This window comes from Blastomyces gilchristii (assembly GCF_000003855.2).
Source record: "Blastomyces gilchristii SLH14081 genomic scaffold supercont1.38, whole genome shotgun sequence".
NCBI lineage: Eukaryota > Fungi > Ascomycota > Eurotiomycetes > Onygenales > Ajellomycetaceae > Blastomyces > Blastomyces gilchristii.
Genome location: NW_003101645.1, coordinates 15,632 through 29,092, shown reverse-complemented (window position 1 = coordinate 29,092; position 13,461 = coordinate 15,632). Strand labels below are relative to the sequence as shown.

Here is a 13,461-nt window from a genome sequence, read left to right as displayed (position 1 = left end):
CTGCAATTGTGCCCGGTTCAAAAAACTTCTGCAGGAGCCGGCAAATCACAAAAGGGGTTAAGTCGAGGAGGGGTACTTAAATATTTATGTTGTTGAAACCTGAAAAGCCTGAGCCGTTACCTGGTCATTGGAGAATGGTATTGAAATAGTTACAACTATCAACTATATGGAGCCCGACACCATCACGGCCCGTTTCGGTTTTGAAGCGCTCTCCTCTCGACCCTGGCGCGGATCTTTCATCCCAGCAAAAAATCCTGTCCTTGGCCTCGCGGTCTCTGTTGGCGATGTCTGGGCAACCTCGTCTCCGTTGAACGCTACTCCGGCTGATCCTCGCCGGAGACAACAACTTTGTTCCACGAGAGGAGTTTCCCTTGTGGCATTTCTGCCTTTTTCTCCTTTCTCCTTTTGTGTGTTTGCCCCGAGCGCCGAAACAGTCCTCTTGAAGATTTGTGGCTCAAACAACCCTGGGGCCCACACGTATGTACAGTACATTGCATGTACAGCAGTACGGCAGCACAGCATCAGGGTCGAGTCAGGCCCCGTATCTCGTTTCTCAGGACTGGGATGTGCCTATCGCCCATGGGCCTGGGGCGGACAAACACTGCCTGCATATTGTTCTGGAAATTTAGCAGTTCCGCCCTGTTCCAATTCGTTTCCCCTGGCATCTTTTCATGCGGCTCCAATCACCAAGTGTGCGTCTTCACTGCAAGCCCCCGCGATATTATTTCAGGAGGTTTTTCTACGGCTGCAATCGTCTTCTACTTCTTTTATCGCCCAAAAAGTCTTTCCCGACTGCATTACACACGGTTTCAGATAATCCGTCTTCCAATACCATCGCCCATCAGCTGTAGACACCGGTGACCCTTGCCCAGACTCCCCTCCAGGGTTCTCATCTCTGGCATAACACGAGCATATCCCTCGATCGGTGGTGGACTCTCGAGTGCGTGCGCCTATGTCTGCTATCAGGGATTGCCCATTAATTGGCCGTTCCTGGTTACCAGCGTCAGCTCTTATAAAGGCACACGTTGTTACAGCAATCCATGGGATTTATGGGATTTTCCCAGAGGACTATGCATCCCGCATTGCTTCCTCGGTGTTTCTTGCACAGTTCGAGATAAAGTTGGAGTCGACTCAAGCTGTTTTGAATTACGGATTTCTGCAGGCCTACCCCAGCCTATACATAGCCGGTCTGAGTTGATTCCACAGGAAGCAGAGTATCCCCGGACGTCTCTCGTCCCTGTGAAATTCCTAAGCCAGAGCTCCATGCTCGTGCCACCATTATTCTGGCTGCAACCTCAACAATTCCGACTCCAGGGGATAAACCTGGAAATAAACCTGGAAATAAACCTGGACAACCCCAATGCCTAGCTGCTCTTACGCTAAGCTAGATGAAGTGTGCATGCATGCTGTCAGCAAGACAACCTGGCAGCTTTAGCACTGTTCTGGCTTTCGGTCTCCAGCATGGTGGTACCATTGTTAGTATTTTATCCAAACCGTGTTTCCCAGTGCCCCGATGTAGTGGATCCTGATCGCTACTGACGGAAGGGCCGAGCCCGGAATTTTTTGTGTTCTACCATCGGGTATACGATCAGAAAAAAACTGATTTTTGTTGCCTGTATTTTGTTTTGTATTTGTTTTACAATGATAGCAGCCCCTCCCCTTGACAGTCGAAAATTGGCAATGCCCAATGCAACTAAAAATTGTCGAAGCAGATGCTGACACCCACCACCGCATTCTGTTCCTCAATGTGGCAACTCCATGCTAGCCTAGTGTGTCCAAGCTAGGCTAGAGGCCGAGGGTGAGACGCCAGCGGGCCTCGAGACATGCTTCATTGGGACGTGACGGTATTTCGGGTGCACTGTTATTATGCCCGCAAAATTGCTAAGTCACAGTGGATACACCGACGGCCGACGGTGGCGTAAACACTCTTCTCAAAAGGGACAACGACACTCTTTGTCAGTTGGGGGAATATTCAAGGCCCCCATCCCGTTTAATGCCACGGCTCCGAGTGAGCAGATGAAGCAGACATTCCCCAACCAAACCGTGCAGCATGGGCCGAGGACAACCCTTTCAACTCATCTTCGCTGGAACCAAGGTGATTTTCCATCTTTTTGTTCCCTGGCCTATGTCAACCGAAACCAGCTCCATGCGTTTTGATTTGCGACAATCCGGCCTCAACGTACTTGGGGTAGACCGCGAGACTGCTATTACGTATTTCTATGGCCATCACTACAACTTCCTGCGCTTGTTTACTTCTCTGCCACAGTACCCAGTGAAGTGGGTGCGGGCGTCGAAACGCCTGGTATTGGTTGGAGCAGACATCCCGCCATTTCGCAGTCAAGGAAAATCCACAACCCGGTTTGATATACAGAACTTGCCGCCCCGAGTTCTCCCTCCTGCTGCAGCTAAGCCTCCCGGGCTAATCCTCTATCCTGCCATGACTAGGTATATCATCCCTAGCCATCACTCCTCCTTGGCTCTCTTTATTCCCCGTGGGACCTTGAGTGTCAAACCATTCCCCCCTTCAGCATTGGCACATATATCGACTTCAGTTCAAAGTAGCAAACTACGACTGGGTTTAAAAGGAAAGTATATATGTTATTGCTACATTTGCAAGTTTCTTTTTTTTTTTTTTTTTTCTCCCGAGTCTTCTTCTTTTCTCTTTTCTCACCTTTCTTTCGTCTACATCTCGCCTAGACTGTGCCATTCTTTACTTAGAGATGAATACCTTCACGGTATGAATACCTTGATACTACCTCAATTGCTTACTATATACCTCCCCGCACCTGGTGTCGTCCCATAAAATCTTGCCAGCATAGACTGTGACCAGATTCATGCTTACCCCGGACCATTTCTTTTCCTGGTTTAAGGCTCTTTGAAGCTGGACCTCTTCTTCTTTTTTTTTTTTTTTTTTTAAAAAAAAAAAAAAAAAAAAATACCTCGAGCCCTCGGACTCCAGAGACCTTTATAATGTGAAATAAGGGCACACTTCTGTAAACAATTACTCGGTATCACCTACATTGAACCTTTTGACGCGCGGCACAGGAGCTGAAAAGGAGACTATCAAGATCACCAGGGGCCAGTTTAGGAGAGGAAACATTACATCTTCTGTCAGACCTTATACTGTGACACCCATGTTATCAAACCGGCGTTAAATGCCTCGCGACAAATCTATTGGACTATCTAACCTCAACACCTAAATTCAAAGATCCTGGGGAAAGGCTGTTTCAGCCTCAATGCAACTGTGTGAACCTCAAAATCCTTATGAAAAGAACGACATTGATACCTGTGCTCTATTTACCTACCTCCTTCGGACCCCAATCTTCTGGAAATAGGCGGATGAGTGTCTAGCAACTGAACCCCATCGAAAAATATACAGTGTAACACATTGTTGTTCATCGTGCCGTCTCTCGTGTCTCCCATTTCCATGCGCCAGGTTGACGCTAGTTGGAATATCAACAACTGGAACCCGGCCGACAGCCGCTCAGCCCCGAAACTTTAGGCCATTCCCAACTGTTATGAACGATCGCGATTTGCTCCAAATCGACCCGATCGACCGGAAGCGTTTTGAATTGGAGCCCAGGGCGCATTTAAGTGTTGCTCCTGCTAGTGAAATCAAAGGTCATCCCACAATAAATTTCAAAAAAAAAAAAAAAAAAAAAAAAAAAAAAAACATTGAAGCAGAGACCCAGAATGAGATAAGAAATATAAAAACAATCTTATCTGAAACTGAAACGGAATATCTGGAGGGCAACTCTGAATTTTCAATGCCATCGACTTCCGCGAATTGGATTTCAGGAGCTTACTTGACCTCTAATCCTGTCGAAAGCCACAGCATTAAAACCAACGATAATGATGCTGAAGAAGGAGACTGTGAGAATGAATTAGCCATTGGCATATGTGACGACCAACTTGAGAGAGAGAGCCATGAGGGAAATGGACAACGCCAGCCTGGTGGAGGTGGCCATGCAAAAGTACCAGCCGACTGGCAGACAGGAAAGGGGAAGATGAAACGCTTCCGGTAGGTTATTTTCTAGCCGTCAGTGTTTTTGCGGATATGGGCTAATCATAATCCAATTACCACAGACTCTCGCATAACCAGACTCGATTTCTCATGAACGAATTTGCTCGCCAAGCTCATCCGGATGCCGCTCATAGGGAGCGCTTGTCGAAGGAGATCCCAGGTCTAAGTCCGCGTCAGGTGCAGGTTTGGTTCCAGAATCGGTAGGTTAACTGCTCTTTTAAGCATATTTGCCATCTCGCCCATTTACATTGCTTATTATGAAACCGGTAGGCGAGCCAAACTAAAACGTCTAACAAACGACGATCGAGAACGGGTGTTGATCTCGAAGGCCTTAGCGGATGGCTTTGACATCGCACGAAGCATTCATTCGCCGTACGGGAGTTGGCACCAATCTTCCCACACCCTCGCTTCCCCTGGGAGTTACTTAAATGCCAACCAGGAAGGGGGAGAGGAAGATATACTTACGCCTTTGATAGTCGATATTGTGGGCAGGCTAAGTGACGAAGACTATGCGATATCTCCGTTAAGCGCTTCCTCTAATTACGACAGCTACTTCCCCTCACCGGCTTCAGCGTCAGCCTCTGGGTCAGAACTTGATATGCCGCCAATAACAATAGGAGGCGATATCGCGTCGCATTGCCCATCATTTTCCAACCCGCAAACATCAAGCTTCCAATATATGAGTCCGTGCACGAGTCCTGGTAGTTTTTCCCATTCTACTTCGCAAACTTCTCATCATCACATCCAGGCTATGGAACAACAAGATACGACGAGACAGAGGGCAGGATCATTGAGATCCCCTCCCCGAGCAAGCATATCATCTACCCACGCCTACATGGGGTTGGATATGCCATGTAATACCCACTCATATGACAATATCACCTCGCAGACGTTCATGGATACCAACGTTAGCCATGCACGTAAGTACTAATAATACCTAATCCACCAAAGCATAGGATTGCATCGGCTTACGATATATATATAACACCAGCCCACAGCCAACTACATAAATCAGGCCAGCCACCCAAACCCTCATGACCCTTCGGCTACGCACAGCTCCAACCAGCCTCCCTCCCGAATTACACCTGGACACAGGATACTGAAAACAAGGCGATGATGGCCTACAATCCGCTCCTCTACCAGACATGCATATCCTGCGCGAAGACCAATTATCTCCTTTCAGCACCACCACCACCATCACCACCGTTGGCATAGGCCCATTCGACATTTCCTATCCCGAGCGCAACTCTTCATCACTAAGCCTCCCGGCATCCTTTATCCCATATTAGCTCGAATGGATGGGGAGAGGAATGCGGGCTGGCAAATAGCATCGACGCGGAATTCCCCAAGGGATTGCCTATGAAATAAGGTATAGCTTACCCAAGTATACATACTTGGGGAGATTTCGTGGTTCTCAATAAAATCGGGAGGGTATTGATATTTTGTATATACGATATTCTTCTCCTTTTGTTTGTCTGTTTTAAAGGATCTTGGACTGAAACCCTATTCCTATTTCGCTTATATGTTGTTTCGCGGGAAATTATTTCTTCTGGAGATTGATTTCTTTCTTTTTTGTCATCTATCCCATTTCATTATCCCTCTATACTCTAGTTCGCTAGACGTTCGGATAATTTTTTTTCTTTTTTTCTTTCTTTCTTTTCTTTCCCCTTTTTTTTTTTTTTTTTTTTTTTTTTTTTTTTTATGTTTACTCCGTATTGTCTCAAGGACAAGACAAGTAAGATGGGAGGGTATTTGCCTTGAATGTTTAATGGTGCCATGACAATGACTGCAAGAAGTTAACTGGGTCAGTAGGGACATATATGTGGTTATGTTTTGCACTCTCTTCTCTTGTTTTGGAATCATTTAATCCCGGGCGGCCTTCTGCTATTTTACATTGTCAATTCTTTTTTCTGTTTGCCTCCGTTCCAAAAAATTCTCCCGTCCTAGTCAATATAGTACAGTACAGCAACATTGATGAGTATCTGATAAGAAAACGCCGAGGGGCACGATGACGAGTGGTACGATCCCGAGTGGTTCGATTATCTGACTCCGCCAAGGCAACAGCCATAGTTACCATTTACGATATTACCATGAATGAGATGACATGACATACAGCGTAGAGCTCAAACGTCTGGCCCAGCGCCCGTCCAGCCAAAGAGGTTGCGGCGATTGGCAACACAGGGCCGATCTTGCCTCTCGGGCGGCAGAAAGTTAAAATAAAATGAGTGGGCCGCGGCCCCACACGCTTTGCTGGTCAGGATGGCGCCGGGCGGCGGCCAATCAGAGCTCAGGCGTTGTTAATGCATCGATGACTTCATTGTTGAGTCCCGCCGCTGAGAAGAACTATATAAGAGGTGTACAGGTATATGTATAAAACTACTTGATATTTTGATTTATTCGCTTTTATCATCTTACTGTTATCCGATATTCAATATCTGATCTCATCCATCCAATCCATTTGAGAAGGTTCAGGCACGAACCCTAATCACCTCCATCCTCCATCCCCCGTACATCTACATCTACATCTTCTCTATCAACCACCTACCTGCCCAGGTCTCAGAAACATCAAATTCCACCACCACCAGACCAGCCCAGACCACACAAGGTGAAATATCGAACAGAACCAAACCAGCAAAAAATAAACAATGACCATCCCACCCCTCTCATGCTGCCACGCCTCCAAGCAAGGGTGCGTCTGCGCCGCCCAAGCCAGATGCTCCTGCGGCAAGCAACAAGCCCTGCATTGCACCTGCGAAAAAGCAAAGACTGAAAACGACACCTCAGGCCCTAGGTGCTCATGCCGTAAGTTCTAATCCTGGTTCGCTCCCTTTCAATTTTCGTATCTGGGATCTTCCCTCTTCCCCTTTTGCATGTCATCTCAAACTTGCTTAGCTGTGCGTATCTGAAAGCTAACATAATCGCGTCCGGGGGGGTGGGAATAAAAAATAGGGAGCCGTCCAGCTGGCCAATGTACGTGTGAGCGTGCCGAATCAGAGAATCATCAGCATTTCAGCGCTGCGTGTCCGTGTGGGAAGAGAGCGTCAGGTGGGGTTTTCCCCTTCCATTAACTCTTGTTTTCTTTCTCTCGAGGCCATTTCCTTGTAGAAGAATTCGCTCTGCTAACCAAAACATATGGCGTGCCCCTTCGTGAAAATCAGACTCCTGTACTTGCGAAAAGGCCCTTGATGCCGGGAACTTCCCCGGAGAGACAGACTTCACCACCAAGGCATAGATAGACAGATACACTATTGAAACGAATGCTGAGAGGACAGGAAAGGTGGAAGGCTTGGGATGATTGACATGGGAATCTCTTAGAGCGATTGATTAGGTACAGGGGATGTTGGGTATGATTTTGGAAACTTGACTATCCTCCTTTTGTCTGCATGTGAACAAATTTGTATTTCTTCAGTGTTTTGAGTGTTTTGCATGTAAATTGATTTTTTGGGAATTTTCTTTTATTATTGAAAGATAGATATTCATCAGTTTTCGTTATTTCTTGTCTTCATCCAAGCTTGGACCTACGGAGTAAAGAAATTGTAGATTCTCTGGGCCGTGCACTATGCCCGTTATGGTAAAAGACTACTGCTGCTTCGGGGATGGCGCCTGGCTAGTTACCTCGCTGCTTTTGCGCCATCTCACGCCGTCCTAACGACGCCGAATGTAATGATCTACCTGCGAACGACGACGCGCATTCTCATCCTCTGGAAGATGATGCTGTGCGAAGTCGCCGAACGCCTATCAGATGGGCTTGGACACTCGGAGTGTGGCTTCATTGGTTTCTAGGCCATTTTACCCCCTACCCTACCACGCCACAACCCCGGGTCAAACTGTCATATAAATTGTAAGATGAAGAGACCTAGTCATATGTGCCAATCTCCTCAATTTTGGAAGATTTTCAATCTCTAATTATGAAGATATTTAAAGCAAATTCTCTGCAAAATCTCTGTCTGCTTTTGATGTTTCAAATCATTTACAGTAAGTCTCTCTCACATATCACAAGCATCAAACGCTCGCTTACGCTCGCTTTGCTGTTTGCGCAGCCCCTTCTACCTCTTCCCCCCCTACCCCCCGCTACCACCACCACCGCCCCTACCGCCCCGCAGCTCCCTCTACCACTTCCACCCTCTACTTCTATCTCTCTACCCCTCTCTTACCACCCCGACCACCTCTATCACCTCTATCACTCTCTTTCACCCTGTATCACCTCTATCATCATTATCAGATTAATCAGAGCCGTACAGGCTGCAGAGCTGGCTGTTCAATCCCATTCATGAATTCAAACAGATGCACATGACTAGACTGACCGGCGGGACCATGAATTTCACATTTGATCTCATACATTTCTTGGCGTAAGTCCCACCAGGACCGAGCATCAAAAAAATCTGAAAATGGATCATTTCTTTCAGAAATGGTGTGAAAAATTGTCACGCCCCCGGCCGCGCCAAGGCCCCGTTGCGGTTCCACACGGCTCATTGCTTCCCTGCGGATGATTCCATTCATCCCGCAGGCTGTTCGAACCGGTTTCCAATCACCCTATGACATCATTCAGATGCAATATAGGAAGATTCAATTGATGAATATAAGAATCTCACTTCTATACAAGATCAGCAGATTACTTCTTTCATGACAGTGAGACACTGCTGAGGTATCACTCTGACTATTCTCACTCATAGAATAGAAGAGAGATATTCACTCATTATCTATATAGAATAGCTAGATGCTGACTTCTTATCAAAGAAGTCAGTGATTCATTTTTCTTCTACTGATAATATATATAAGAGTTACTGCATTTCTCATACAATCTTCTTAGTATACTAAGTACTATATCTATGATATTCTCATAATAACTCTGTAGCTCATGAGCTCACTATTTAAGTAAGATAGTTAAGCTTACTTATACAGCTTCTTAGATAACTATCTATATATCACTATTAATTAGTTACTACTAGACTGACCGTGTGATCATGTCTGAAACCAGGATCAGATTTTTTAATAGTCTCATTATCAATTCAACTGATCTCATTACACAGTTTTAATATTAGATAGTAGTTTCATACTGTCTTAGTGAGACTTACTGTCTACTCTCTTGTCACATTTTTCAAATGAGATCATGATTTTCACTTCTCAATTTAAATTATTTTTATTGCTTTAAATGACTTTAAATCTTATTTAAGTGTTATCAAAAAGCATTACTTTTTAAAAAATTAAAAATAGTCTAAAAAAAACCTTAAAATGTCTAAAAATAGTAACTTTATGCTAAGAATGAGACTAAATAAGATTAAATGAGATCACTTTCTTATTTTTTTCAAGTCATGATTTCATTTTAAGATCTGATATATAGTTACTTTGCATGTTTTTTTAATGACTAGTCTCAGCAGGATTCATATCAAGAAATGTATGAGATCAGATCAAATGAGATCAAATGTGAAATTCATGATTTCAGCGGTCAGTCTAGTTACTACTTTAGTTTTATTATATTACAGTTTGAATCACTTGATCTGATTATAAGTTTGAATCAGTCAAGCTCTATTAATAGATTAATATAGTCTTATATACTTATACTGAGACTGATCTGATCTCACTCTCTAAGAGAAACTTTATATTATTCTCTAGTGTATATATATCTCTACTTCAGTAGAAATCTGAGATTTCTGAATCTATTATATATTTTAATAGAGTCTCTTTAACTACTCTACTATTATCACAGTCTCTACACTTCTATATTTGTTATGAAGATAGAGAGATTAAGATTGAAGATTTTCTGAATTATAAGAGAAATATATTATCTGAATTTCATAACTTTATCTATATTTATGAACAGAAATTCTGTCTTAATCTGAGTTAGTTTAATACTTATAAGATATAAGTAATATATACTGTCAGTCTTCTTGAAGATATCTCTGTAACTACTTGAGTTATTAAGAAAAGAGAGCTTAAGTGTATTAATACTACTATGTAAGAGGCCTACGCTGAATAGATCAGTATAATATATAGATCTTATATAACAAAGAGAAAAACATTAGAGAAGGAAAAGAAAGAGAAAGTGTGAGAATCAGTAATTGAAGTAGATATTTATACATGTACATGATAGTGTACATGATAAGGCTTCAGAACAGAAGAATCTATACATGTTTATAATAGCTGAGAATTAGCAATCAAGAGTAGCTGAGAATCAGAGCATACATGACTGAGAATCAGTAATCAAGAGTGGCTGAGAATTGAGATGTACATATTCAAGAATGAAGTAGTTGAAATCTGTGAAGTGTAACAGAATAGTCTATATAATTGATCAGATGCAGTCTGCTACATTAGTTTCTCTCTTTCAGAAGCAGTTCTCATCAGTCAAGAGTCACTGTTTCAGATAATACAGAACTCAGAGTTCAGATCAGTTAATTATAGCTGATTCATTTCATAAGATATTATCAGTTACAGCTGCAGAGTCTCTTATCAAGAATATTCTCAATCTCTCACTCAAGCTCATTATCTTCTTCTATACTATCTGATAGCTGTCAGTCAGAAGTCAGTTAAGAAGAGAATAAGTCAGTGACAGTGTAACAGAGTAAGCTTGTATAAAAGACATTATAAATCTCTGATAATGTGTCAAGATAGTAGTTATAACTATCTAGAACTTCTATCACTTTATACTTAATATAATGATAATTCAGTGTATAAGATGAATGTATAATCTGTATATTCTTAAGATTTAATTATATTAAGTCTTCTATCTTATATTGTTTAGTGAAATCTCAGTGAATATTAATTTAATTCTCTTGATCTTATTTCACAGTTATTATAAAGACCTCTGCTCAGTTATAGATATCTCAGAGCTTTATTACTATATTATCAGTAATCTGAATTAAACTGCAAAAGTTCAGTATAAACTGTATAATCTTTAAAAGATTTAACATCTTTATGTGATAACTATGTGTAAGAAAGAACAGACTTATATCTGTTGAAACAGCATCTTATTCATTGATAGTAATCTCTATATATAGAAGCAGATTATATTAATTATCTTATAAGTGATTACAGAACTTACAGAGATAATTCTTTACAGTCTGAATTATCTGTTCTGATATATCATCAGTCTTAGAGTAATAGATAGTTAATAGATAGTATATAATCTTGAGAATTTAACAGATTCTTGTTCAGAGAGTGCTCATGAATTGACAGCTCTGATCTAATACTATAGATTTCAGTAATTTATATATTTAATAAAATAGACTCTATAAGAAGACTTCAGTAACTTATTCAGTATTCATCTTATTATAAGATTTCAATATTATATCTTTACTCAATTAATTCATAATAATTAGAATATTTTTATAACTCTTACTCTTAGAAAGATTAATAGTAAAGTTAATTATTATATCTCACTAGATTTTATCAGAAATATTAAGTGATTTCAGCAGATCTTTTCTACAGTTCTTTTATAAAATAATGAAAGAATAATAGTTACAGTTTCAGATAAAGTATCTGATACTATTTAATATCTCAGATCAGTAGAACTCTCAGAAGATTATTCTATACAGTTATTCACAGTCTGAATAATCAGTTATATACAAATTATACATCTCTTGTATTATTCAGATATATAAGAATTCAGAGTGAGAGACTCAGTATTATTCACAGAATTATAGAGTATTATTATTATTAATTGAATATTCTGAGATATCAGTTCTTATATATAGTTCTGAGAAAAATCAGAGTGCTTCTTATCATACTGCTTCAGTGAATACTTGAAGAAGTTCATTGATTTGAGCTGCTATATATCATAGTTCATCTAATATAGATTCAGAAGAAGTTGAGATATCAGTGACAGTTCTAATCAGAAAAGTATATATAGTGTCATGAGCTGTTTTATCTTGATTAACTAATATCTTCAGATTCAAGAGCTGATGCTCTCAGTTCATTCAGTGAGTATCTGTTACATTGAATAGTATATCTTACTCTCTGTGGCGGGCTGCGCCCGATCAATCATATAGACTATTTCATTACACTTCACAGATTTCAACTGCTTCATTCTTGAACATGTATGCTCTGATTCTCAGCCATTCTCAATCACTGATCCTCAGCCGCCATGAACACGTACACTCCGATTCTCAGCCATTCTTGATCATCAATTCTCAGCCACTATGAACATGTATATATTCTTCCGTCCTGAAGCTTCACTGCATACATCATCACATATGTATATAAATATTCACTTTAATCACTGATTCTCATACTTTCTCTTTCTTTTCCTTGCTGCAGAGCCTGATTCAATTAATCATTTAATTATTCAAAACACATATTCCTACTTGAAGAATGAATATTTTGAGCTCTTTTTCAATCTCTTAAGAAATGATTATCATTCTGAATGCTGAAGAGAAGCTACTGAAGTAATCCTGGCAAAACCTAATAGAAAAGCTTCAGTTTCTAAGTCATATAGAGTAATATCTCTGTTGAACTGTTTAGAAAAAGTTCTAGAAAAGATAATAGCTATTAGATTATCTTTTATAAGCTCTATTAGTGATTCTCTTCTATTTAAGAAACAAATGAGAGATAGAAAACAATGTTCTGCAATTGACACTGTTCTCTCAGTTATTCATGATATTCAAGTAGCAAAGTATGAAGGCCTAGTCTCAACTGCAGTTTTTATTGACATAAAAGATGCATTTGATCATGTTTCAAAGTCTAAGATGATTCAAACTTTGAAGATGTTAAAACTGTCACTTTCTCTAATAAAATGAGTTGATTGTTTCATGTCTAAAAGAATTATACAACTATTCTTTGATGGAAGAAAACAAGATAAAACTGAGATAAAAATAGAAGTATTACAAGGATCTTCAATCTCATCTGTTTTATTTGCAATATACACTGCATATTTATTCAAGAATAGAGAGATGAAAATAGTGAGATCTTCAAGTTATATAGATAATATTGATCTACTCTACAGTTCAAAGACAATCAAAGAGAATTTAAAAGTGATTAAGAAAGCAGTAAAGAAAATCTTTGTTAGAGCAGATATCAATCTAATTCAATTTAATATGAATAAAACTGAGTTAATTCACTTTTTTTTCAGATTTAATGAGAAAGAACTAAGTCTAACTCTTCTGAATAAAGAGATTAAACCCAGTTTGAATGTCAAATGACTAGGAGTATGGTTAAACTCCAAGATGAATTTTAAATATCATATTCAATAAAGAATTATCAAGACAGAGAGACTACTGAATAGCATAATCAGACTATCAAATACTGAGAGAGGTCTATCTTTTCAGGCTATGAGATAGTTATACATAGTCTGTATTATCTCAGTAGCTGATTATGAAGTTCAAGTTTAATGAAACAATCAAGATAACTTTACTGAACTGTTTCAAAGTCTATAAAACAGAGCTTTGAGAAGAATTCTGAGAGCATTCAAATCATCTTCTATTAAAGCAATGAAAATTAAAGCT

At 40.4% G+C, this 13,461-nt stretch overlaps 4 protein-coding genes across 4 annotated transcripts; all 4 read left to right on the top strand.

Annotated features, from left to right (window-relative positions):
* Positions 1-166: 166 nt before the first annotated feature.
* BDBG_17983 (uncharacterized protein) lies at positions 167-2,677 on the top strand (the record flags this gene model as incomplete). The annotated part of the gene is made up of 1 exon (XM_031725590.1): positions 167-2,677. One exon carries the CDS (start codon positions 167-169, stop codon positions 815-817), a length of 651 nt encoding a protein of 216 aa, XP_031581310.1. The 3' UTR covers positions 818-2,677.
* Positions 2,678-3,518: 841 nt separating this feature from the next.
* Positions 3,519-5,062, top strand: BDBG_17982 (uncharacterized protein; the record flags this gene model as incomplete). The annotated part of the gene is made up of 4 exons (XM_031725589.1): positions 3,519-4,021; positions 4,087-4,224; positions 4,295-4,944; positions 5,016-5,062. The coding sequence occupies 4 exons, from the start codon at positions 3,519-3,521 to the stop codon at positions 5,060-5,062; spliced, it is 1,338 nt and encodes a 445-aa protein (XP_031581309.1).
* Positions 5,063-5,134: 72 nt separating this feature from the next.
* BDBG_17981 (uncharacterized protein) lies at positions 5,135-5,313 on the top strand (the record flags this gene model as incomplete). Its single annotated transcript, XM_031725588.1, has 1 exon — positions 5,135-5,313. A coding segment is annotated over one exon (179 nt), but the record flags the coding sequence as incomplete, so codon positions are not given.
* Positions 5,314-6,386: 1,073 nt separating this feature from the next.
* Positions 6,387-8,348, top strand: BDBG_09258 (copper resistance protein Crd2). The gene is made up of 4 exons (XM_031723928.1): positions 6,387-6,826; positions 6,974-7,069; positions 7,183-7,999; positions 8,065-8,348. The coding sequence occupies exons 1-3, from the start codon at positions 6,670-6,672 to the stop codon at positions 7,254-7,256; spliced, it is 327 nt and encodes a 108-aa protein (XP_031581307.1). The 5' UTR covers positions 6,387-6,669; the 3' UTR covers positions 7,257-7,999; positions 8,065-8,348.
* The last annotated feature ends 5,113 nt before the right edge of the window (positions 8,349-13,461 follow it).